Source organism: Lissotriton vulgaris, chromosome 9 (assembly GCF_964263255.1).
Source record: "Lissotriton vulgaris chromosome 9, aLisVul1.2, whole genome shotgun sequence".
NCBI classification, from domain to species: Eukaryota; Metazoa; Chordata; class Amphibia; order Caudata; family Salamandridae; genus Lissotriton; species Lissotriton vulgaris.
The window spans coordinates 645,528,084-645,555,516 of record NC_141697.1 but is presented as its reverse complement, the minus strand read 5'-3'; the positions used below and the strand labels follow the sequence as shown (position 1 = coordinate 645,555,516).

General features: G+C 47.7%; 1 protein-coding gene across 2 annotated transcripts in view; it reads right to left on the bottom strand.

Moving 5' to 3' along the window:
- The window catches only part of SNX32 (sorting nexin 32), a 305,491-nt gene that overhangs the window by 75,259 nt on the left and 202,799 nt on the right, over positions 1 to 27,433 (bottom strand). For both annotated transcript variants that reach the window (XR_015299987.1, XM_086938325.1), the window contains exon 12: positions 1,992 to 2,077. Coding sequence is in view for 1 of the 2 variants with exons in the window: in XM_086938325.1 (XP_086794451.1) it covers positions 1,992 to 2,077 (86 nt within the window). In the remaining variant the exon portion in view is untranslated. The remainder of the gene's footprint in view (positions 1 to 1,991; positions 2,078 to 27,433) is intronic.

Below are 27,433 nucleotides of genomic sequence, written 5' to 3'. Positions count from 1 at the left end.
ATGTTAAATGCCATTATTAATGACATCACTGATCACATTCTACAGGAAACCTTGCACGATGCAGGGGTACTAAGGGGAAAAAGCTAGAGCAGCAGCTCCAGCTGAAGTGTCACAGTACCATACAGCAGGGCACTGCTAGATCCCTTGGGAGTTTTTTATTTAAAATTTAGGCCACCCACAATTTCCTGGGAGTCTAAGTGTCCCTACCCTGTGCCTTTATACCCTATTTTTTACCACTTTTGTAGGTCCACAAATCCTGTAATAGCAGCCCCAACATTTACTTCTGAGTTGTGGTCAACCAATCAGATTGCTGAAACGGCCAATGAAAGAAAAAACTCCCAGGGCCAAGCAGAGGGCCCCATTTGTTTTTACTTTCAGAATTGTGGGACCAACCTTCCACATATGCCTAACTTTTTAACTCCTTTATGCCCGACCTAAGCACCTCTTAAAACACAAATTTTCAGTGTCAGAATGAATTTACACCAACTCACAAAAAGTAACTTTCTTTGTAAAGTTCTATCTTTTTTTGACGCATTTAGAGCAGTTCCTTTCACCTATTTTTCTGTGTTGTATTCAAAAGCGATTTCCTATAGGAATTAATGTTGTAAATCAACATTTTAGAATTCCCTTTTTCCTTGGTCTCTGCATAATAGATCAACGTAAAACCTTTATTTTAGGCGCTGAAGTGGATAAACATTTTTTAAAGTTTCGCACAGATTTGTCAAATTGTCAAAGTTATTAGTAAAAACACTCTTCCTATGAAAATTGGCCAGTTATGGTTAATTGCTCTGCTGGAACCATATTGCAACCTAAGACCAGCTTCAAAGGGGAGAGCCATAATTAGGGGTAGTTTAGGTTGGTGCTGATGTATTTAACCAAAACTAGCAAATTTAAGTGGTGTTTTAGACTCTATTTGAACTTAACCATAACGTTGCTTAACAATATACATATTAAGAGGCTTGGTGACACATTGGTAGAGGGTGGAGCCTAGGTAGTAAATGGACATTCACCATTGGGTTTTCACAAATATTTAAAAGCAATAGTTCTATTTTTTTAATAAGATTTTCCTCATCCTCATCTTGCCTAAGGCTGTTGGCAATTTCCAACAAATTGGGAAGGAGCAGCGGCAGGACACAAGAGTGCCAACATAGTATTAGATGTCAATGGTTAAATAACTACAACTCTTCAACAGATAGATTACAAAGAGCTGGGAACACTTAGTGATTTCAGAGAATAATATAAGATGATGTTTTTTTCAGATCTAATTACTTGAAAATGTTTTGGATACAAGTGTGGGAGAAAATGTAAAGTACCCTAGGGGACCCATTCACAAAACGCATATAATCTTCACCTGTAGTGTAGTCTTTTGAACAGATGCAAATTTACTACATTATTCACAAGCATTGGCAGTTGTATGCCTGGAAATCTGCAGAGTCAAATTTTTCAAGGCATACTCCTGGCAATATTGTGTGTCATTTAAGACCTATTGGCTTTGCCAGTTCCTGTTTCAAGTTGCTATTTCCTCTGTGCATAATTGTACACAGGATACAGTTAACCATTGTAGAAAGGCAGCCCCATTATGCATGTTCTTTCTTTTTTTGTCCTCCACCAGCAAACCAATTACTCCACCGCCTAAAGGGGTGTTCCATTACCCATCCCACAAACGAAAGGGGACACATGCTGGAACACATCTCCAGTCTCGTGCACGGTGGGAAAGGAGCAGAAAGGAGTTTGTAAATGTCCTCATCTCAGAAGTAGTTGAATGTTCACAAATTCTGATCTTCTCATTCCCCAACACCTACATGGGGTTTCCTTCTGTGTAATTGTACACCGTTGTTGTGTATATGTATACAGTAGTAAATACATTCAACCCTGCTAGGTATCCTTTAGACCATAACTGACGGATGTAAATAGACTAGGGTATACGTGAGCTTAACAAATCGCATTGACATAACATAACATCCTAATATACACAAACACTCTACCATTACCTTGGCATGTTTCAGCTCCAGTTCCGCCAACTCAATCAAGTTCTTTTTGAAGGCAGTTACTCTCCGCGCCTTGAAGTCTGTTAACTCTGCCATGTGTAAAAGATAAGATGATTTAAGTCATCTGGAGTGTATCTTTGCTCTAATAATCCCACTTAGCCATTACTATCATCACTACTACCTTACACCTAAGTTAAACAAAGGCAAGGGCTTTTATAGTGCGGGCACAGTGTGCGTCAATACTGACAAGGAACAAGAATCAACCCAATCTCCCTGAAACCCTGGGTAGAGAGTATGTGAATACAAAAAAAATGGTTCCTTTGGGTAAACTTAGGTTCAGCACTTCAGGGAGAACCTGGATAGCGAGTATATAAATACAAAACAATTCCACAAATGAACTTGTTAAAGGACATTATTCCAGAATAAGCATATAGAAAATGTAATAACATTGACACAAGGGGCCTACAACTAAGCTGTATGTATTAAGTAAATATAGTTACTCAGTTATTAAAAAACATACCGTCTGCTATGAGAACAGACATCAGTGAATCAGCACTATTCTTAAATGTGCACATGTATGATTTGTGTGAGAAAGAAGTGGTGAAGTACATACAAATGGGAAAAAAATGTCTACACATTTCATATATTCAGGGGTACATAATACTGTGAACTGCATTGGTCCTAGTAATTGAAATAGATGCAATGATGTTTCAGAACTATTGTCCTTCTCCCTACTAAATGTAAAAAAGCTATGAAATATTTGTGAAATACTTTGTTATTGTTATCTTGTGGACAATATGTTGATTCCTGAACAACTGAGATATTTATTGATTTTGTTGTATACCTTAGTTTTAAACTACCTAGGAGGTTGTTTTTGTATTTTTCAACTCTATATTTATACACTCTAACCTGTCTAGGTATCATTACAAAATGATTTTAAACATGATTTGAATATAGCAAACCAATATCAACCCATTTGGTCCAACTGGATGTTGGTGAAAATATGGCATCTTGTTTATTACCCTTTAGTATGGATTATCCATTTGATGGTTTGGTGTTATTGGTGTCATTAACGTATATCATTTTACTGTGGCTACTATGAGGCACATGCATCAAACCATTTTGCGATCGTAAACAGTACGATACACAAAAATCGTTGGTTTTCTTCCAATTCCCACTCATTCCTATGGGCCTGTAGGCCCATAGGAATGAATGGGAGGCCATTCCTTAATTGTGGAATTGCGGAATGTTTAGGAATCGCAATTTTTTTAGAGATTCTTACATGCATGGGCTTTTTCAATTCCTTAATTGCGATTCCTTAATAATCGCAATTAAGGAATTGAAAAAGCATATTTTGATGCATGTGCCTGTATATGTTTTGATTTATACTGTTTTAACAGGAATGAGACTCAGCCAGAATGATAGGCTGAACAATACCCCTATTGCCAGGAACTATATTTTTTTTGTAAACTCTTTTTTTATTAACAGTGCTCATAGGACCATACAATACAACACCATGTTTAAATAGCACAGTGGGAAATAGTACAGATGTTATTTGGGAATTACACATCGGGGAAACACAAGTGACCTCCATCATTACAAATGGACTACCCCTCCAAGAGGGAAACCGCCTCTCTAAATTTGCGCCAGGGCGCCCATACTTTCTTCAATTTTTTCGTGCACCCCATGCTTTTGTATACCGTTTCTTCCACTCTTTAGCACCAGTCCAGGTCGCGCTGCAAATCCTCCCAGAGCGGGGGCGCATGCACCCTCCAACCCCTAGCAATGTTTTGTTTTGCAACCCCTGCAGCCAGGGCCAGCCAAAGTTCCACATATCTCGACCAATCATTGTCCCCTTTAATTAACAATAGAAGCCACTTCGGGTCCATCGGAACTGACACCCCCGCTACCTTAGTATCCGTAACCTTCGCCAAAATGGAATGATCCCCGGACACTCCCATAGGATATGGAAGAAGGAGCCCTCTTGTTGAAAACCCCTCACACAGACCGCCGACTTAAACCTTCCCCATGCATACAAGTGAGTGCAAGGTTAGTATGTGCGATGAAGGATTTTAAACTGCACAAGCCTAAACCTAGAGTGGATTGCGATCTTCCTGGGACCCTGGTGCGTGTCTTGCAAGCTATCCTCCTCGAGGCTTCCAAGGTCCCGGGCCCAAGCTGCTCTGACACCAACCAAGGGATCAGTAATATTATATATTAATTTGCGGTAAATTGTGGATGTGGGTTTCTCCGCAATAGGATCGAGTAGCAATCAATTCTCCATCGGGGACTAATCCGGGATTACTGTACCAGTTGGTATATGAGAGTGTAAGGCATGCTGGAGACGTATGTACTGATATCTCTGTGAGGTTTGTAAGCTGTACTCCTTCTGAAGATAGTCAAAAGTTCGGATAGCATCCCCCTTCCAGACATCCCCTAAATAGTCAATGCCAATCTGCTGCCACCCCTTGAACCCCATCAAAGTCGTCACTTCCCTCAATAGCTCACCCTGCCAAAGTGAAGTTATCGCGGTTAACTTGGCAGCCCAGCCCAGGAGTCGATTAGCCTCCTGCCAGCAACGGAAGACTACATTAGTGTGTTCAGGCCATGACCTCTGAGGTCTACAGGTGTACAGAAGAGTTTTACAAGTGCCCCTTGGCATACCCATTCTGTTCACTCTATAGGCGGGCTTGTACCAATCGATGACTACCTGCAATTGTGAAGCCCAGTAATATAATTTAACATCTGGGTCCGCCAACCCCCCGTCTTACACCCCCCTGTGTAATTTGTGTAGCCTTATCCTCGGGGACCTTGCGTCCCATAACAAGGTCCTCAACACTTGTGGTATCTGTTTGGAGACACTTGTGGGTACCAGATATGGAGTGTTCTGCAGAACATACAGTAGTCTTGGCAGTGTGAGCATCTTGAACTAGGCCGCTCTACCCATGAGACAGAGCGGGAAAGTGCACCAATGGGCCACGTCGGCTAGCAAACGAGTCAGCTGGGGCTTGAGATTCCTCTAAAATAACTCCTTCCTATTGTGCGTTATGTACACCCCTACATATTTGAATCCCTCTGAGACCACTGGTGCTGAGCACCTAGACGTTACCCAAGGGGGAGTACCCGACAGAGGAAAAATCACAGACTTCAACCAATTAATGGTATAGCTGGAGTAGCTGCTGAACAACTCAAACACGTGCACTACTTGGGCAATCAAGTGGCTTCCACGTTGAGCAAAGAGATCAGATGGTACGAGGCACATTGGTCAGCCAGTTTCCCTGGCTTGTGGATCACCAATATCATGGCCTCCCTTTGATCATCAGGGGGCAGGCACCCACAATCTCACGCCTCCTTGAGCATGCTGAGCATTGGGGCTGTCATAATGGTGGCTTGTGTTTTGTAGATCTCAACTGGAAGTCCATTAGGACCAGAGGCTTTACCCGACTGCAGGGAGTTGAGCGCATTGCCAAGTTCTTCTACTGTGACGTCTGCCTCCAGGCATTCGCACATCTCTTCAGATAGCGTGGGAAGCGCGAAGTCCCATAAGAAGTCTGCACAGTCCTCTTCAGTTCTAGTGCACATAGGTGAGTGCACTCTCTCAAAAAGAGCCGCAAAGGCCTCTGCTATATCTGTGCTTGACGAGCATAGTGAACCCTTTTCATCCCATACTGCGGATATTTTATTTTATTTTATTTATTTATTTTAAGAGTTTTATATAGCGCTGGCTAGACCCGGAGGTATCAGAGCGCTTTACATGAGGTTCCACAAAATTACAAGATTACATCAGTGGATACCCATGAGCGCTCCTTATCACGGCGCTTCAGCCACGCTAGTAATTTCAGTGGCTTATCACCAACATCGTAAATCCGATGCTGTGTGGCCAGCGCATAGGCCTGGGCCTCACTCTCAGCCAGGGCCCTAAGATCCTTCAGTTTCAGCTTTAGCCTGTGACAAAGATCCACGGAAGGGGTCACAGTAGCGTCTCCTTCCAGCTGCTTGATTTCACTCTCCAGGAGCCGGATCTGGAGGGACTCTTCCTTTTTCTGCTCCCCAATTAGTGACTGGGCCAAGCTCCTCAGCACTGTCTTGTACGCCTCCCACATAATAATCTGGGAGTCCATGGACCCTAAGTTCTCCTTAAAGTACAACTCGGACCCTTCCCAAAGCTTGCCGCCAATTTGTGGGTCCCGGCGCCAGGGATATATTCTTGGAAAGGCCTTTTCTGTTTACGATCGGGCCCCTGAGGGTGTTACAAACAGAGGAATGATCCGAAATTCCTCGAACCATATGTGTAGTGATACCTGTCATGTTGCGGCGACTTGCCGTTCCCGAGGGGCCGCTAGACACATACGGGGGATCGGGATCTCACTTCCGGGCAGAAGTCGAGTCCTGGTCTAGTCTTCCTTGACCTGCCTCCACCGAAGCACTTCCGGGGGAAACGCTTAAACGCTTCGTTTCCTGCCGGCTCTCTGCTTTGGATTCTTCCTGCTACCCGGATTCGCCTGGTACCTTCGGAGCCAAACACCAGGGATACCACGGACACCTTGCTCTCCGGTTTCCTTGCTGTGCCATAAAGAACGCTTGCTGCCGCAGGACTTGGGCAATGTATCTGCGCTGTTGTCAGGTCTGTGTCCACGCTGGAGCGCTATTCTTTGTTTTTTCATTAGTTGCGCAGGTGCGCTATTTTGTAGTTAAGCAGTGGCAGCGTAGGAGCGCTTTACCTTGTTAGACATTGCCATGCAGGAGCACAGTACTTTGGTTGCTTTCTACTGTGCAGGAGCGCTATTCTTTGTTCCCTATTGCAGCGCAGGAGCGCTATTCATTGGTTGCACATTGCCATGCAGGAGCACATTACTTTGGTTGCTTTCTACCGCGCAGGAGTGCTTGCCTTGGTTTTTTTCCTTTATTCATTGGAGCATTCATAACTTCCTTGGTTCAGAGGTCTACACAAGCCCTGGTGAGTTCATGGTTAAAGGAATCCTTTATGTATGTGTCTAGAGGTCTGCCATTAAGTGGGTGGTGTGGTCTTTTTCTAATTAGGACTTCTTGTCTCCCCAGTTGGCACCAAAAGATCCTACCCAGCTCCACAAGCACCAAGGCCTCTTCATTTCGTTTCTGGCTCTCTTCCCTGGTTCCATCTCTTCCCTGCTGGGTACCACATCCCCGCATGGGTCAGGTGGGTACAGGGGCGGTGGCTCTTGTCGTCTCTGCAGAATCGCTTCACAAGCAAAGGTAGGTCTTGTGGGGCATCCGACAGTACCGAATTTCCCCATCTGATCCGTGCAGGTAAAGAAGTAGTCGATCCTGGAGAAGGACCCCTGTCGTGCCGAGTGAAACATGTACTGTCTAAGTGAGGGGTTCTGGCCCGCCCAGGTCACCCAGACCCATGGCAGCTGGCAAAGTCCGAGAGGCCCCGTTCCCCATGCCTGCCTGATGGGGCATTAGACCGGTCAACCTCCGGGCACATAACTGCATTTGTGTCGCCGCCAAGAAGTAGCATTCCACAGGGAGGTTTGTCAGAAACGCACTCAACTTGGGAAAGCACCCAGAGCTGAGGCCAGGGGGTATATAGCAAGAGCAAAATAACAATGTGCGTTCCTCCCATCTACCCACCACTGCAGCAAAACAGCCTGCGTCATCCACCCATGTGCCAAAAATAACAAAAGGTAGAGTGTTACGTACCAAAATACCACTCGTCGTGATCCGGAGGTGAACCCCGAGTGTGTAACCATTTTGTAGCCGAAGCAATCAAAGGGCTTTACATCTATTCCCCTTCAGATGCGATTCCTGAAGAAGGACCACATCCGGGAAGTGCCTCTTTATGTGTTGCGGTACGAAAGGGGGTGGTAATGGACGGAGCATCTGAACAAATCAAACACTCACACCCAGTCAAAAGATCTGGGTTTAATCCATCACCGTTCTTTAGCCCACTCTGCCACCCCAGTTCAGAAATGGCTATATGCAAATCAGTCTGACCCTGTGCCTCATGGGAACAGTCCAGCCCGAACTGCCAAGCCATGCCTTCCCTGGACCGGAAACAAGCTTCCGATGACCGGTTTCTGGCATTCCAGCCGCCCTCAGCCCGGCTTGCTTGAATCCAGTGGCAAAGTGAGCAAGGGACTCACGTCTGAGCATACCCTGCCACACTTATGGCGGCCAAAAGCGGTACAAAAGGGGGTGGTAATGGACGGAGCATCTGAACCAATCAAACACTCACACCCAGTCAAAAGATCTGGGTTTAAACCCAGATCTTTTGACTGGGTGTGAGTGTTTGATTGATTCAGATGCTCCGTTCATCACCACCCCCTTTTGTACCGCATATGTGTTTCGTCGGCTAGGGACCATTCTCTCACGTCTCTAAGCCATGTGGGTATCTCTGGGGCCCTCTGTCCCATCAAAGTGATAGCCACCCTGTGTCTGGCCAGTACCAACATCATTTGCAGTAATCTATAGGACAGCTTTCGTTTCTTTGGCCTAGGGACCAGAGCCAGCAGACAGTGCAAAGGTGTCAGTGTGATGCGGAGGCCCGTGGTGGCAGATATGTGATCTACAACGCTCGCCCAAAAGCACTTGATTAGCGGGCAGTCCCAAGACAAGTGCAGGAAACCCGCCCCTTCTGCGCTACATCTGGGACAATTATCCCCCCTGTCTGTGGAATAACGCTTCAGTAAGATCGGAGTAAGGTAGGTGCGGTGTAGGAAGTTATAATGTATTAATTTAAAACATGCGTTACAAGATACCTTCTGTGTTAGAGCCCCTATGCAATTACACTGCCCTTGGTCCATTGGCGTACCAAAATCCGCTTCCCAGGCCGCCCAAGCAGGTGGCACCGACGGGGCCGAGTCCTGGCGCATGGCTGCATATAGTAGGGAAATAAGCCTGCATCCTCTGCCACAGGACAGAAGAATATTCAAGGTGTGAGTCATTGGGGACGCCTCCGGATACTGAGCCCAAAATGACCGCACTACATTGCGCAGACCCTGATAATGTAGATACTGCCCTCTTCCGAAGCCGAAGGCCTCCTCTGCTTGTTCATAAGTTACAAAGGACTCGGTGGGGTATAGGTCGGCCAGGGATTCACAGCCCCCCTCGCGCCAGGCCAGAAGGACATATGTGGTTTCATTGTCACCATGGGTGCCAGGATCCAGATCAGCAGGTCCCTGTGGGAGGGCGCTGTTTGCAAAACTCAATCTATGAAGCAGTGCCAAACGCTCATCGTGTCTCACGACGTAGAGCAAAGTCTCACTCGCTCCTCTGCCCCGCATCAAAGCCGCCCGTAGCTCCTGCACTGTTACTCTACCCGCCAATCGTTGCGTCTCCCAAACATCTGCATCCGCGAACCATCTGGCAGCCGGTTGCAGCTGCACAGCATAATAATATAAAAGCGCGGACCTCTAGGCCTCCCTTCTCATAGGAGCGCACCACTTTATGAAGAGCTACTCTACTGCGCCGGCCCGCCCAGAGTAGGGACGTAAGTAGCATGTTCAGGGTCCGAAAGACCCTAGGGAGAAGAGGACATAGCGTATTCTGATGGATGTAAAGTGTCCTAGGCAGCACTACCATCTTGGCGACGGCCAGCCGGCCCATGAGAGATATCGGCAGGTTGTTCCAAAAGGACACTGATTGCTGCAGGGACTTAATCACCCGATCAATATTGCAGGCCAGTAATTGTGCTTCCGTTAAGGCCACTTGAATACCCAAATAACGAAAGCTCTCCCCTTCCTATCGCAGCCCGAGCTCCGGCAAGTCCTCCTGGGGCACCAACTCAAGACCGGACAACGGATAGATCATGGACTTGTGTCTATTGAGTCTCAGTCCCGATGCTTCGCCGAACCTATCTAGTTGATGTAGCAATATTGGGAGCGCCTCTCTTGGGGCTCTCAGATAAAACAAGGCATCATCTGCATATAGTGAAATAATATTACATGTATCTCCCACCCGTATGCCCCACTGCGACAACTCAGAGCGGATCCGAACGGCAAAAGGCCCTATAGCCTGGGCAAAGAGTAGTGGTGAGAGGGGACACCCCTGTCGTGTACCCCGTCCCAATTGCCACTCCTCCGAATGTGCCGTTCCAAGTCGTACCCTAGCTCGGGGGGATTTATATAGGATTGCAATCCAAAGGCAAAAATTGGGGCCCAGACCCATCACTCAGAGGACCTCTTGCAAGTATCCCCAGTCAACCGTATTGAACGCCTTGGCGAGGTCAATGGATACCAGTACAGTCTGTTCTTCTGACCCCTGGACCTCGTGTGTATGTGATTCAAGCGCCGTTGGTTCGTGGCGGTGTTACGTCCAGGAATAAAGCTGCATTGGTCCGGATGGATCAAGTTCGCCATATGCGGTGCCAGACGGGTGGCCAATAGCTTGGTAAAAATGTTCACATCTGTATTGATCATAGTGATCGGGCGATACAAAGAAGGGTCGAGTTTTCCCCCCCTGGTTTAAGGATCATGCAAATTTCCCCCCTTAACCATACACGATTTAAAAAAAATTGTATTTGCATATTTCAACCGATATCCAGTTTTCTGAATTCTACATTGTTTTATGAATCACTGATCTGATTGTTTGATTGATGATGTCAAGTCTCAAATATGTTTTTTTTAAAAATTGTTTTCTCATTCAAAGCAAAGTATATAAATGACTTTGACCACAAAGGTAGAGAGACATTGATCAAAAAGAAATGACAGTGTTTTCTCTTATTTCCCTGAGCTCCAGTTTGGTATCTAATGCCCTCTCTTGATACTTATGTGAGATTCTGAGACCCATCGAATGGTATTACGATTTTGTGCACTAAATCTGTTACAAATTGTTTATTGCAATTTCACCATTTCCCACTTGTGTGGACATATACCAACACTGGATTATTCATCTTAGATGTGTCTTTCAAATTAGTTGTTTGTGGCTTGAGATCTTCATTGCATGCCTCAACAAAATAACACAAGATGAATTGTATTCTAAATCAACAGCAATTCTTTCTGACTTCTCTGTCAAACTGATATTGTTTATTGTACAGCCCTGATCTCATTTCTATATTTCCTGACTGTAATCTGCCATCTTTTGTAAACACAACAATATCTTGACCCAAACTCACAAACCAGCTTTCTCTCCTATCGTTGTTGACATTATGCTTGACCCTGCATAGTGGTACACTGCATTTAGTCCAGGTTCACTCTACAGAAATACCACATGCATACCTTAATTTCAGCCCTCGTAGTTAGCAAAAAAGCAACCTATTGCACTGTCTTCCCCTGCTCAAGCTTGGCTCAGCAGCAGGAGGGCAGAATCATGCCTCTGGTCGGCAGCAGCAATGTTGTGCTATGCGGGTCTAGAAGACTGGTACAGGGAGCAATGAGGGCCTCCCTGAGGAGCTTTACAGTGCATGGAATCATACCTCCCACACCGTTTACGGTGTGTGAGTTTGATTCCAACATGTTTGATACTAAACATGATAGGGTACGTTACAGCCAGTTTTGAGATGGTCATCCAGTAATGACACCGTGCCCCTCTATATGTTATATGGCTGTCTCACTTACAACCCAGGAGAATGGACTCCGTAGGCTGTAGGGGTGTCCTGCTCCTGCAGGGGTACCCTTACACTTAGAACCGAGCACCCTGCCTTCAGGATTGAAAGGCCTGCCTAAGGGGTGAGTTACAGGTTTTACGTGCAGTGACTGTAGATATAGAGAAACCTATACCTTTCGTAAGTGGTGCTAGCACCAGCTTACATAGGCTGTAATGGCAGGCCTGTAGTTACAAATTGAGTGGTCTCCCATGGGTGGCATAATACATGCTTCCGCCCATAGGGGACCCCTGGTGTATATTATATGCCCTGGGTACCTTAGTACCATATACGTGGGACTGATAAGTGTAACCAGTGTCCAATCTGGGATGTACCTAAGTACTAACCATACCAATTTAGGGGGGAAAGCACAGAGATGGGGGTCCTGATTAGCATAATCCCAGTCAGACTACTTAGAAACAGCATTACATCAAGCCCAAAGTGGGGGTAACCATAAAAGCAGAATCCCAATGCTAGGCCGAATGATTCTAATTCAGTCAAGAAAGATGGAAGGGATACCGCTGTCTGGTCTAAAGTGGCCAGTACATCATCTGCGTATAGACTAATCTTATGAGATTCCCCTCCGAAGATGATCTTGATGATGTTGGGGTTGTCCCAGACACTCTGAGCCAAAGGCTCCATTGACAAGGTGAACAGCAGAGGTGACAGGGGGCACCCCTGCCATGTCCCCCTGTGTGAAGATGCAGCTGTTCACCCTGACAGATGCCGCTGGGAGATGGTAAACCCTGAGCACCCAGGCTCGGAATCTCCTGGTGATACTGAAATGGGGGAGAACCGGCTCTAGTAAAGGCCAGTGTATCCTGTCAAAAGCCTTCTCTACGTCAATAGCTAGGAGTATGTGTTCCCTGGGGGTCCCAAGAGGCCTTCTCGATGAGATGCAGCACTGGCTTTGTGGTGTTGCTGGTTTTACGTTGGGGGATGAAGCCTGCCTGATCCGGATCGATAATGGATTGCATGCAGGTGCTTAGTTTGGACGCTAGGAAGCCCGTGAATAATTTGAAGTCCACGTTCAGGAGCGAAATTAGCTGGTATGATTCACATCTCTGGTGGTTTATGCTGTCCTTAGGAATTACTGACACCAGGGCTGAAAGCATAGAGGGGGTATAGCTCAAGGAGCAGAGAAGGTATTAAACAGCCTTGCAAGGTTCGGGGCGAGAGTTTGGCAAAATGTGTTATAGAAAATAGATTGGAAGCAGTCACGGTCTGCCGATTGCAGGGACTGTAATCGGGAGATCGCAGAGATCACCTCTTCAACACAGATCTTGTGATCCAGGGAAGTAGTCTGGTCAGAAGAAAGAAGGAATCGTCCCTGAGATAAGACACACCGTTTCATGATTCAAGCTTTTGAGCAGCATACAAGTTCACATAGTACTCCTTGAATGCTTCTATGATGGGGAGGTCATCTGTAATCTGTGCCCCGGATGCATCTAGGAGAGAGGGGACACCCCTCTGTTGCTGTTGTACGCGTCAACTATTTGCAAGGAGACAACTGCTCCAGTCCCCTCTGATATAGAAGGTGTGGCGCTAACGTAGAGCTGCATATTAAGCTCTGTCAAGGTCTATGCCGGCAGGTTGAGCTCAAGCGTCTGTCAGCTGCTGACAGATTCTCGGGGGTCCTGTGCGCTGATATATATCCTCTAATTCCGTAACTCGCACCGACTGTTGTTCTTGTTTCTTCTGGTGCTCTTTGTTCTCTGTAGCTGAAATAGCTATAAATTCCCCCCCGGAGCACTGCCTTAAGTGCCTGCCAGAGTGTGGTGACTGAGATTTCAAGCGTGTCATTGAGCGTTAAAAAGTCAATAATGACTTGTTGCACCTGCCACATGACATTGTGGCATTGCAGTAGAGTGTTGCGCATTCACCAAGAGCGAGTCTGGCCACGTGGCAGTGGAAGCTTCATTTCCAATGTAATAGCTGAGTGATCTGACAATGCGGCAGGGGAGATACCCACAATGTCGGTGAATGCGAGAATTTCCTTAGTGCCCAGGAAGTGGTCTAGTCGGGCGTAGGTTTTATGTGCGTGTTAGAAATAAGATTAGGTGCGAGTGTGTGGGTGAAGTGTCCTCCAGATGTCCATAAGTCCCAAGTCTTTGAGCCACCCTTGTCTCTCCCCTGTCAAGGCCCCAGTCTGGCAATGTCTCTGTGTGGATCTGTCCAGGGTGTTGTCTAGAACTAGATCGAGATCCCCCCTATGAGGACCTTCCGTCCAGACGAGTGTCAAACGTCCAGTAGTGATGTGCGTAGGAATGCCTCCTGTCCCTCATTAGGGGCATAAATGGAGGCTATAATGAAAGACCAGCCTTTAAGTGTAAGTTCCTAGGCCAGTAGGCACCCCACCCCTCACCTCTGACCCCTTCGGCCTAATGTTCTCTTTGAAAGTGTAGGCCACCAGTAGAGCAACCCTTGCTGTTTTGGTGCATCCCGATGAGAAAAACTGATGGGAGAAGGCTCGGGGCGGAGTGTATGATAGTCCTGTGGCAGTAGATGGATCTCTCGAAGGAGACAGAGATCAGCCTGCGAGTTCTCCTGGTAGGACAGGACCAGCCTGCATTTGACTGGGTTATTGAGACCCTTTACATTAAGGGAAAGAACCATAATTGGAGTGTCCCCCATGTTCAAAGAGAACGCGAGTGAGCCGCCATCCCCATGGTCTCCGCTGCGTGGCAAGTCATGTTGTTTTGTGCCCCAACAAATCCACCCATACAGTGTGTCTCGCACATCATGATAGTTAGATGTTTGAGTGTGTCCCCTGAGTGAACTAAAATCCCAGTGAAAACATACAAAAAAACAGGTAAACTTAACCATGTGGGTTCCAAGCGAAGGGAACAATTCAAGAAGTCCAAGCAACATCAAAAGGGGTAAATTTGTGGCCCTGGCCCCCCATCCCCACTGCCACTGTGCAGAGTGCGATAGTACTTGCCCTACTGCGTTAAGAGGTGTCTACTTTAGCCAGAGCCTCCGGGATCGAGTCAAATGCTGCTTGTTGGCCACTGGCGATTGTGATTGGATCTGGATGAGTGGACCTCCTCCCTGACCCCCGGGTACGCCTCCAGGGATGACCATCTGTTGCTTGGGTCGATAACGCCCAGGGTGATGCACCCTCCAATGGTAAATCAAAGCCCAGCACTTTGCATGTCCCCTCTAATGATCATAGTTATAGAGTTTCCCTTCCAGGTGAAAGATGAGGTGAACAGGACGCCACTCCTATGTTCCTGAGGTGGTGAGTCACTGGCCGTTTTGAACCCCAATATAGGTCTAGGTAGCTGCACGACCTTTTATATACATTTGTTCTACCTTGCTCTACATAGCGGCTCTGGTGCTGACCTTTTACCTAGTTGGGTGCAGAATAAATGTTGTGTGGTTTTCCTCAAAAACTAGCCTAATTTATTATGCATGATGATTCTTAGTATCCCACAGCAGGATTACCATCTTCTTTATAATAACTCTGTACAAAAGTCACTGCTCTTGTCATCCTTGGACGACAGGCCCACAGTACCAAGACACATCTAAGTAAAACCCATGAGGGTACCTTTTGGGTGTGTAAGCACCACATCTTCGCTGGGAAAACCAGAGGAAAAGCTTCCATGCTGACACTGAAGTCCCTGCATGCAGACACTCCAGTACGCAGTGGTCTGACATCCCTTGCAGGGTGTCCACCTCATGACCAAGACGGGCTCCTTCGTTCTCTCCCATCAGGTAATGGGTTCTAGGAGATTCTTGGCTTCACACTTACATACATGCTAGGTACACTCAGGTACACTTAGCTATGGTTTGAATATTAGGAGTACACATGATTCCTGTCATGTACCTATATGCCTGCATATATTCACTGTTTCAGCACCATGGTAGAATTCTACCTTTTATTTACTCTGTTGGTGCTTGTAATTGTATATATCTGTTTATGTCTCATGGTTGTTGCAGCACACATATTTCATACTAGAATGACGCTGGCTCAATAAATGCTTATTGCAAATGTCCCCACTGTTTATTCTGTATACTTCTCTGAGACCAAGTAAGCACGAGTGACTGAGCAAAACGTACTGTACAGTTTCCACGATCCCTGAGGGATCAGGGTTGTCATGTTCGATAGTTGCAAGAAACGATTCGCTCCTTGGTAAGGTTGTGTGGCTTATAGTGGCACGGTGAGCTAGATGTTCTACAGCCTACCATATCCTTTGGGGGTGTCTGGAATCAGTCTGGATCCCGATCCCTTTTTATCTAAACGCGCAGATCCTGTATAGATTTATAGGAACTACACGACAGCCTGTCTCTTTTGTAGGGTGGATGCGACCAGATGTTGGAAGAGGGTAGTGTTCTGATCCCGGAAGGTGATGTGATGTTTCTCCCAGGCTTTGCGAAGGATGTCTTCCTTTAGTTGAAAATTGTGCATGCATACCAGGATGTCTGCTGGATAGGCTGACTAGGGTCCATGGAGGGCTGACCCGGTGAGTCCCGTCCAACCTTATCTCGGTGACTGGTGGAACATCAAGTGCTGCACAAAAGAGGTCTGTAAGATAGCCAACAAGGTCCTTGCCTTCTGCCTTAAAGGCAATGCCACAGCCCTGTTCTCAAGGTCCTCTGCATGCGCCTGAAGGTTCAGTTGTTAGTCGCAGAAATGGAGGATTTCCTGTTGCAGCAGTTTAACGTCTTCCACGTGTCCGATTCCTGATCTTCTAATGCAATCTCCTTAAGAGTCCAAGGGCCAAATGTAGGTCGGTCGGTAACGGCCGAAAATCTGTATTTTCGGCCGTTACCGATCGGTAAGTAGGTTATAGGTATGTAGGGGGTATTATTTTACCGAATCGGTAAAATTACCGATTCAGTAATTTTACCGATTCGGTAAAATAAAAAAATCGGTAAATTTACCGATTGTGAGCCACCCAGATGTAGGTGGGACTCTTCAGAGTCCCAGAGGCCTTACCGAATCGGTATTTTACCATCAAATCCAATTTGATGGTAAAATACCGATTCCGGTGTGCATGCACATGTGTGCATGCACACCTATGCCATGTGACAGGCAGACCTGCCCTTAGGGCATGTATGCCTGCCACATGGCACCCAAGCCTGTTTTGGGGGTGCCAGAGGGTGTCAAAGGGACACCCCCTGCACCCTTGTGAAAATCGGTATATACCGAATCGGTAAATACCGAAATCATCCGATTCGGTATTCCAGCACATCTGGAATACCTACATGTCCACCCCATAGATTTACCGATTTTTAATTACCGAATCGGTAAAATTCGGTAATTAAAAATCGGTAAATCTATTTCACCTACATCTGGCCCCAAGTCTCTCCTGAGGTCCTTGATGTCACTTGAGAGTTCCTTCTTGACCTCCTGGAGATCTTCTCGGAGGGAAGCGAACAAAGTCCCCACGAAGGAGAGCGTTACCTGTTTCTCCCGAATCCCCCGTCTGCATCATAGGAGTGTGGGAGCTGTAGGGGCTTGGTCCCCAGGAGTTGTCCTGGTTGGTCTGAAGAGCATTTCTTTAATGCTAGGTTTGTTCTTGGTTCGTAGCCATAGCCAGGCAGCTCAGTCAGTCCGCATGGTGTGTCACCCAGATGGTGTTACACTAGAATCCCCGATGGACTGGACACTTGCAGAAGAGATTACGTCCCTTCTCTCGGGCCCTGTCTCAGACTTCCCCTGTGTGCTACGCACTGATACTCCCTGTCCTCTTAACTCCTCTCCAGGTGTGCTCTCCCTGACGTCCCCCGCAGTCCAATAAGGGCCAAGCAGGGCCAGGGGCAGCTAAGAATTCCTTGAGGGGCGCCCCTTGTAGCTCGCCATTCCATGATGTGCTCGAGAGCCGCCGCCAGACAGTACCTGTGGGCTACCCAACTTGCCAATCCGGGGTTCTTCTCCACAAATCCCTGTACAGCTGGGCTGGAGTGTTTACCGGAGCTGGCACCCTTCAGGGCACCAGTTCTTTGGTCTGCTTCAGCCTGCCCCCAAGAATGATCTTGGTCGAGCAGGTGCTCTTGCCGTGGAAGTCCTCACTAATCGTAGTGCTGAGCCCCCGCTTGTGTGGGTACTTTGCTATCTAGCACTATGGACTAGCTGCTGGAAAACTATGTTCTTTGGCAGTCTGTCCCACCTTTGCGAGGTGGGTGGGTCAGGCAGGCGCTAGGCCCCAACGGGCAGGAGTCTTTAGTCTCCCATTCACCGGCTGGTGCCTCCTGCTGTTGGCTGTTTACAGCCGCCACTCTTCTGGCTGCCGCCAGTCCTCCAGCGGAGCCACCTTGGTCCACAGGGCTGCGGACGTTTGATTTTGCAAAGCAGGTACCCGCGAAAGCCACACCGGCTCCTGCTCCTCCTGGCCTCAGCCTTCACACCCAGACCGCAGCTTCGTCAGGGATTTTCCAGAACTTGTACAGGGCCACTGAACGTCCAGAGGAGCCGTCCACACCCCCGCTCACTTCTGTATTTGGAGGAGCGCAATGAGGCAAGGGTGCAAGGTTAAGGCAGTGGACACGGGTGCCCCGGCTGGACGGACAGTGAGATGTGTCACACACAGCCGGCATCTTGGCCACATCCCCTTGATTCACCCTTTAAACATCATCCGCTCTCCTTCCATATTTGGTAATAAAGAATTAAATTAGCAAGCATCCTACCTGAAATATTTAGTTCTGTAGTAGGGGATCTCTGTGTATAGTCATAATCTAGTGAATAGTCCCGCCCATGTGCGTGGACCCCGGAGCAATCAAAAATAATCTCTTAAAGTGTCGAAAAAAGGCAGAACTGCACAGACACTTAAGAGAGAATTTAAAGACATATAATGCAGCCTAAAAAGGCTACACTGTCCAGTACTTCAGCTAGAAATTCCACCAAAAATCCACAAAACAGCAAAGCCTGTCCAGATTTCCCTTGCCTTCAGCAAAAACCCCTCTGAATGATAGAGAGGAAGACATGGACAGACAAGCCCCATAGGCTGCCATTATGTGGCTCAGAATAGGATACTGTGCCTTTAAGAGAACTTTCCAGAACTTCACAGTATCCCAGAATGCCCTGCAGGTCTCTCTTACTTTCAGTTCTTTTTTCCGGCTCCTGCAAGCAGGACCCTGGAGCATTGAGCTCTCCCTTTTCAAGGGTTTTGTTGGTGTTTTTTCACTATTTCGATTTTGTGTACTTTTAAAGTACTTTGGTGACTTTCTTCTTGGCTTTTTGCACCCTTTTGTTGTCCATAATGCCTGCATTATTTGACAAATGCCCGGAGTGCTCCAGGAAGAAGGCCAAGACAGACCCCCATGAGGTCTGTATCCTCTGCCTTCCCTCTTCCCACGTCCCTGAGGCGTGTGAGATCTGCCAAGGTTTCTCTGGCAGGACCCTGAAGGACAGACTGAAGATCAGGCTTCAGGGCCTAGAAGAAAGAAGACAGAAGACGCAAGGTGGGTCTGGAGGGGCTTCATCTGCCCATGCTGAGGCCCCTGGGGGGCTCCCCGGGGGCAGGAAGACCAGCACACGTCCCCATTCTCCGTCTGGGTCGGTGGCACCCCCCAAGACGTCGAGGGGAAGGTCTAAGGCCGGCTCCCCTTCTCCCCAGGGCTCTGGGTCGAGTAAACGTCGTCCGTCGACGTCGAGGGACCTGCATAGGCCGCCGTCGAACGCAGAGACTGTCTCATCGTCGCTGTCTTCGGCGTCGACGTCGAGCTCTCGGCGTCGACAGGATCGGCGTCGACGCACGCCGCCGAGGCAATACCGTCGATCGCCGTCAAGACGCAAGGCTTCATCGTCGTCGAGGGGATCCTCGTCGTCAAGCCCGCCGTCGAAGCACTCGCCGGCGAGACGGAAGCGTTCGCCGTCGAGGCGTAGGAGGTCGAGGTCAACGTCGAGACGCTCCAAGGCGACGTCGAGGCGGTCGCCGTCAAGGCGCAAGAGGTCGCCGTCGAGGCGCAAGAGATCGCCGTCAAGGCGCAGAGGGTCGTCGTCGAGACACGGCAGCCGTTCGACGCCGAAGAGGAGGAGACGGTCGACGCCGAAGGGTCGTTCGACGTCGAGGGACCGACGGTCGCCGCCTGAACGCCGGTCGGAGGCGTCTAAGGATTGTGCTGCGCGGCCTAAGGCTGTGGGGGGATCCCCTCAGCCCAGGAAGGATGGTGGGTCACCGGGATCGGTGTACTCGGAGGTGTATACTCCGGAGAAGTCTGTTCCACCTCCTCCTCCGTTACCTAGAGGCCCGCGTCCGAGGATGCCTACTCCTCCTCCTTTGCCTCCTCCGCATGGAAAGCCTCCACCTATTCCGCCGAGGTCGGTCTCGTTGCCAGATCTCCCTACCCCTCCGAAGAAGACTCCTAACTCTAAGGAACCGCGGAAGCCCAAGTCGGCCACCCCGGAGAAACCGGTGGACCGGCCGAGGCCCAGGAGATCGAAGTCTCGCTCCAGACACAGGGAACGGTCGAGGAGCAGGCACAGGTCCTCCAACCGCTCCAGACGGCGCCATAGGAGACATATATCCAGGACCGACACATCTTCCAGGACCCGCTCCTATTCCCCTACTTTGTCCGATTCCCCGGAGACTAGGGTGTCTCCTATCGATGACATAGGTACATTCCAGGAGGTTCTCCTGAGGGGGGCCGCGAAGCTGGGTATCACGGTGACGGCTCCTACACCTACGACGTCCGTGATATTCGAGACTTTGCACAAGAAGCACCTGTCGCGCCCTCTGCTGCCCTTGGTTCCGGGACTGGTTGAACCGGCAGAAGTACTATTTCTTACACCTGCAGTGGTGAAGGCCGCCCCGTCTAGACTTTTGAAAAAGTACAGGGCACCGGACTCAGACCCTGCCTTCCTGAGGTTGGACCCAGTCCCCGACTCAGTGATTGTTACGGCGGCCAGGAAACAGCACTCTACCTCCCCGTCCTCCACCGTGCCTCCGGACAAGGAGAGCCGCTGGATTGACTCGGCGGGAAGGAAGGCATGTGGGACCTCTTCCACCACGATGAAGGCTTCCAGCGACTCAGCATTACTGGGACGATATGACCGTGCGCTGTGGGACTCCATGGAGCAGTTCGTGGACCTTGTGCCGCATGACAGGAGGGAGGACTTCATGGAGATTGTCAAGGAGGGGATGCTGGTCTCGAACCAGACCATCAGTGCCGCGGCGGATATCTCCTTTTTGGCCGCACATGGTTACTGCCACGGTATCAACCAGCGCCGCCATGCGTGGCTCAGACTTACGTCTCTCAAGCCTGAGGCACAACAGCGAGTGGCCAACCTGCCGTTTTCCGTGGACACGCTCTTCGGTAAACACGCAGATGACGAGATGGCCCGGATGAAGGCCGAGGCGGAAACCCTGACGGCGGTGGGCTTGGAGAAGCCCAAGGACAAGAAACCCTTCCGCCAGTTCCAACGGCGGTTCGGCTCGCAAGGGAAAGGAAGAGGACAGTCTTCGGGACAACAGCAGCAGCAACAACAGCAGCAGTTCCGACGTCCTTTCCAAAAGCGTCAGAGGGGTAGAGGTGGACAGCAGCCCTCTACCGTGAACAAGGGCCCGGCCGGGTCTCGACCCTGAGCGGTTTCTTCCCCGTCATCCGTTACCCACTCCGGTGGGGGGAAGCGTTCAATTTTTTCGGGCAGAGTGGAGAAAAATTACTCAGGACAAATGGGTGCTGAATATTGTTTGCAATGGATACAGTCTTCGGTTCATCAGCCCTCCTCCGGCGATCCCTCCGGTCAGCTCGCAGTGTCAACTGCGCGAGCTCCAGGCGGAGGCCGATATTCTGTTGAGAAAAAGGGCGATAGAAGACGTACCTCTGTCTCAAAGAGGAAGAGGTCTGTACTCCCGGTTCTTTCTGGTTCGCAAAAAGGACAAGAACGAGTTCAGGCCCATTCTGGACTTGCGGCAGGCAAACAAGTGGATTCGCAGAGAAAAGTTTTGCATGCTGTCGTTGCATCAGATTTATCCTCAGTTGCAACAGGGGGACTGGCTTTGTGCCATAGACCTACAAGATGCGTACTTCCATGTGCCCATCGCGCACAAGCACAGGAAGTTTCTGCGGTTTCAAGTCGGCACCCATCATTACCAATACACGGTGCTGCCTTTCGGACTGAAATCTGCACCCAGGACATTCTCGAAGTGCATGGCAGTGGTAGCGGCACACCTGAGGAAAGACAAGGTGTTTGTCTACCCGTACCTGGACGATTGGTTGATCAAGGCCTCCTCCTTCTCAGAAGCCCAAGCGGACTTCAGGAAGACGTGCGTTCTCTTGAACAAGTTGGGGTTGCACATCAACATGTCCAAGTCTGTCCCGATCCCGGTCCAATGTATTCAATACTTGGGGGCCACCATCGATACGCTGTCAGCAAGCGTGTCTCCTTCGGAGGAGCGACGGAGATCGATCCTTCGGAAGGCTCAGGCTCTTATGACCGCTCCATCTACAACAGTGAGGACGGTGTCTTCTCTACTGGGGTCGATGGCCTCTTGTATCTTCCTCACTCCTCACGCACGACTACACATGAGACCTCTGCAGGAGTGCTTGGAGGACCAATGGGACCAGAGGAAAGGATCTTGGGACGACAAGATACGACTGTCTCTGCATGCTCTTCAGTCTCTGAAGTGGTGGTGTTCAGCGGAGAATCTCCTCAGAGGAGTCCCCTTCCACAAGGCATCCCTACTCAGACAATCGTGACGGATGCTTCTCTCCAGGGCTGGGGAGAGCATTCGGGGGACTTACAGATCCAAGGCACGTGGTCTCCGGCGGAGTCCACGTATCACATCAATTTCCTGGAACTCAGGGCTGTTCACTTGGCACTGAAGGCCTTTCATCCGTCCTTCCGGACCAACTCTCTGCTTGTACAGACGGACAATACGACCACGATGTATTACCTCAACAAGCAGGGGGGGTCGAGATCGCGCACCCTGTCTCGGGAGGCGCAGACGATCTGGCACTGGCTTCTGGTGAGAGGATTGACGATAACGGCTACACATCTGCCGGGTGTGCAGAATGTTCAGGCAGACGCGCTGAGCAGACTGATTCTGGAAAATCACGAGTGGGTCATAAACGACGACGTACTAGGAGAAGTCTTCGCAAGGTGGGGGACTCCAGACGTAGATCTGTTCGCCACCGCCGAAAACAGCAAATGCCGAGACTTCGCCTCCAGGTACTTCCAGCAAGGGACGCTGGGGAATGCACTCTGGATCAACTGGTCGAACAGCTTTGTTTACGCTTTTCCGCCCATCCCTCTGATTCCGGCGGTGCTCATCAAGCTGGCCCGGTCCAGGGCACGAATGATCCTGATTGCCCCGGAATGGCCCAGACAGTGGTGGTTCACGGACCTTCTACACCGGTCCCTCCTTCCACACATACGGTTGCCGTGCAGGCCGGACCTTCTCACGAAGTTCGGGGGGCAGATGGTGCACCCCAACCTCTCATCCTTGAGTTTGGCGGCATGGCTCCTGAGGTAGTGCAATATGGCCATTTGAATCTACCAGAGGATTGCATGGACATACTGGAGGAGTCTAAGAGGCCCTCCACTCGGACGTCCTACGCTTACAAGTGGAAGAGGTTTTGTATCTGGTGTGTGTCCAGGAACTTTGATCCTACTACGTGTAAGGAAGATGTTATCCTTCCCTACCTTCTGCATTTGGCGCGATCTGGCCTTAATGTTCACTCTATTAGGGTTCATCTCGCTGCATTGACTGCCTACAGGAAAAGCCCTTCACAGACTTCCTTCTTTTAGATCCCTGTGATCAAGGATTTTTTGGAAGGCTTGAAGAAAGTGTTCCCTCCTGTCAGGCTTCCGTCGCCTTCATGGGAATTGAATGTGGTGCTGTCCAGACTGATGAAGGAGCCTTTTGAACCTATACATAAGGCTTTGTTGCAGCACCTGTCCTGGAAGGCGGCGTTCCTCGTGGCCATTACATCGGCCCGCAGGGTGAGTGAAATTCAGGCGTTGTGTTGTAATGAACCTTATACTGTATTTCATGCTGCTAAGGTTGTTATGCGTACTCACCCTAAATTTCTTCCCAAGGTTATTTCTGACTTTCATGTCAACCAAACTATAACTTTGCCTACGTTTTTTCAGGATCCTTCATCTCCAGCGGAAAGGTCCTTACATTCCCTGGATGTTCGGAGGGTGTTGAAATTTTATCTGGATAAGACAAAAGATATTCGTAGGTCTGAACAATTGTTTATCAATTACGGATCAGTCAGGACGGGTCTTGCGACCTCTAAGCAGTCCATTTCTAGGTGGATTGTGTCCTGCATACAACTGTGTTACCAGAAAGCTAATAAGACCTTAGGAGGTAAGCCTAAGGCTCATTCCACCAGGGGCAAAGCTGCCACGACAGCCTTGCTCCGTAATGTGCCGATTGCAGAAATTTGCAAGGCCGCCACTTGGAAGTCGGTTCATACCTTTGCTAAGCATTACTGTCTGGACTCTGATGCCAGGGCAGATGCTCAGGTGGGACAGGCTTCGCTGCGGAATTTGTTCGCACAATAGTGGTGTTGGTTCTCTTTTCTCCACCGCCTTTTTGGTGTGGGGATGGGCTTGCCATTCTATTCACTAGATTATGACTATACACAGAGATCCCCTACTACAGAAGGAGTAGTTTCTTTTCTGTAACTCCAGTTCTGTAGTAGGGGTATCTCTGTTATAGTCATAAGCGCCCGCCCTCCTCCCCGGTGGAGACAGATATTCATGTACGGAATGCTACAGGTCTGGCGTGTTACGCCTTCAAAAAGAACTGAAAGTAAGAGAGACCTGCAGGGCATTCTGGGATACTGTGAAGTTCTGGAAAGTTCTCTTAAAGGCACAGTATCCTATTCTGAGCCACATAATGGCAGCCTATGGGGCTTGTCTGTCCATGTCTTCCTCTCTATCATTCAGAGGGGTTTTTGCTGAAGGCAAGGGAAATCTAGACAGGCTTTGCTGTTTTGTGGATTTTTGGTGGAATTTCTAGCTGAAGTACTGGACAGTGTAGCCTTTTTAGGCTGCATTATATGTCTTTAAATTCTCTCTTAAGTGTCTGTGCAGTTCTGCATTTTTTCGACACTTTAAGAGATTATTTTTGATTGCTCCGGGGTCCACGCACATGGGCGGGACTATTCACTAGATTATGACTATAACAGAGATACCCCTACTACAGAACTGGAGTTACAGAAAAGAAACTACTCCATATCTGGTTCAACTACAACATAATCAAATCAGAAAATCATAACGAGAAATGCACCCTATATAAAGTTAACTGACTACTAGATGAATTGCTGCCTAAATACATTAGATATACATTATAAGATATCATAGTGATCAGCAAAAGGACAACTTCTACAATTAATTGGCCAGAAGGATCCCAGTCAGGCTATCAGACATCTTCAGCTTCCTGAATCAAATTATCTCAACATTCTTACATAAAGTAAAGAAAGCTAGTCCATCTGAATAAACGTCTAGGATGTGTTAACTTAGCACACTTCTTTAACAATCAAACAGCCTTTTTACCCAGCAACCAAATTACACCTGGGTCTGTACTAATGAAACAACTTGCTCCTCCTATAATATAATACCTCTCACAGCTAGACATAGAACAACAGCCCCTTTTGCTCACAATAAACTCGATTAGACACAATACAAGCTTAAAAAAGCTTGATGTAAATGTCATCCATAGAATGAAAGTATGTGTTTGGATATAAACTAGGGAACTAAAGGTAGTAACATCCGGGAATCCCCAGTGACTTGAGAAAAATTGATTAAATGCCATTTTCCTTGTTTGGGATTCAGGCACACTGGAATCACATTTTCCATCACCAGTAATGACCTAGCCAACTGGGAGTTTAATAACATTTTAAAATTAAGGCGAGTATCTCCAGGATTATCAAATTACCAATCTGGGTCTATTTTCCTTACTTGAGAAACTCACATGTCAATTCCTCATTCTTCAAAAAATAGCAAAGTATTGTCACCAGAAAAAATTGAGATGGAATCTAAAAACCCAATCCAAACGGAAAGAAAAAGCGAGTATAGAGACCAGGAAACTTCCTCTGACACAGATGTATTCGTCCCTTATCTGAACTTCTGTCATTTTCAAAATAATTGTATCTGTGGTTCAACACACTTCTTTCCTATTCACAAACATACTGGACACCCTACTACTTAACCAACTTGGCTTCCTAGGGCCTGATTTGAGTTGGAACTGCTAATACCAGGTGGTGTGCAATCACATAGAATATTTGACTACCAGTTTGCCTACTCTCTGTGGCTCGAGATCTCCCAGTACATCAAAGAGATATTCAATCTAAAAACAACACTTGAACCCATCATGGTGAGCATATGAGTCCATGCCCCCTCTAGCCTAAATAGACTTGAGAAAAATGATCTCTCAATGTTGGATCTTTTTTATCCCCGATGGATTAAATTGATTATCTCGTAATAGTAATGAGTTAAAAAATTATCAATCCAGCCCTGGGGGCATGACTATGTTTCATATGCAAAGATAATAACTCCCTACACCAACACGGTGTAGGCCATAATAGGTCACATTCGCCCAATATGGAATAAGCTATATACTTATTGTCGTTAAAAGAAGCCCCGTAAAATCCAACTCAGCCCAGGGAAGAAAAAGTCACTTGTTATAGCACCAGCTATTTTGAAACTGGAGAATGAAGCACAATTACCCTTATCCTGGGTGACCAAAAATAGTATATAATTCGTCTTGGTCCTGCAATACAAAATACATCCTCACCGATTTTTCATTCTCAATACTATCCTCATCTGAGACTTCATTGTGTAAACCTATTTTTGTCATATTTAGGATTTTTTCATATTTGAATTGGACTTCAAATTTAACTTTCCCTTCAAAAGAAAAAAAACAAAATACTGCAGAACTAGATAGTGCCAGCTTATCTGCTACCTTGTTTAACAATTAATAAGGGTACACCAAGAAGTATGAAGCCCCACACTGTATGTCACCACACTTACTGGTCTGTGATAATACTGTTAATTTCTATTTCTTTATTTTCTGTTATTCACTCAAGCTTAGCTTCTTCTTTGTTTATTGTACATTATTTACTTTTTTGATTAATACTTATATATTACTTAGTAATATGCGCTTTGAATTTAAAAACATGGAAGAAAATTACTTTCTTTCCAGTAGAAATTAATGTTTGAAACATAATTGAATTTCAGCAAATGGTTCACCTACATCAAGCTCCAGTAGGTATTTTCCAGTTACTTTACCACCGTAAAAATCAAAAGCCCACAAAATAGTAAAGACTGCGTATCCTCCAGTTTCACCCACTTAAACAATTCCTGCCAGTTAATTGACGTGACTACAGATATGGCTACAGTTGTTATATACAGTTGTCAGTGGAGAGTTTTGAGGGATTCAGTAGAGATTCAGTGAATGGAACCTAGTATTCCATTTTAAAAATGTTTCAGGTTCCCAAAGACGTGTATCTCAATCCCAAAATTCCCAGGTAAAAGAGTATGTTCTATCATCCATTTAAATAATTTAAGCTAGATAATAGAAACAAGACTAGCTCTGAAGTTTTGGTGGCCCTCTCAACTAACCGTGTTGATCAGTCAATGGGTCCTGGCCTCAAGGTGCCACTGGGTTCAAGCTAGTCTGGCTGATGAGGGGTGATACCCCAAAACCGGTCCCACTACCTTATTCAACATCTATATGGCTCCTTTGGCCAATCTTATGAGGACCTATAGATTCGTACCAATATCTTATGCGGATGACACCCAGCTTACCTTCTCCTTTGATAAATACTCCACAACAGCTCAGACCAACTTCTCAACTGGCATGCTAGCAATATCTCAGTAGATGTGTACTAACTATCTCCAACTAAATGCCGGGAAAACAGAGATTATGCTCTTTGGAGAAGCCACCATTCTATGGACACCAGAGTGGTGGCCTAGGAAGTT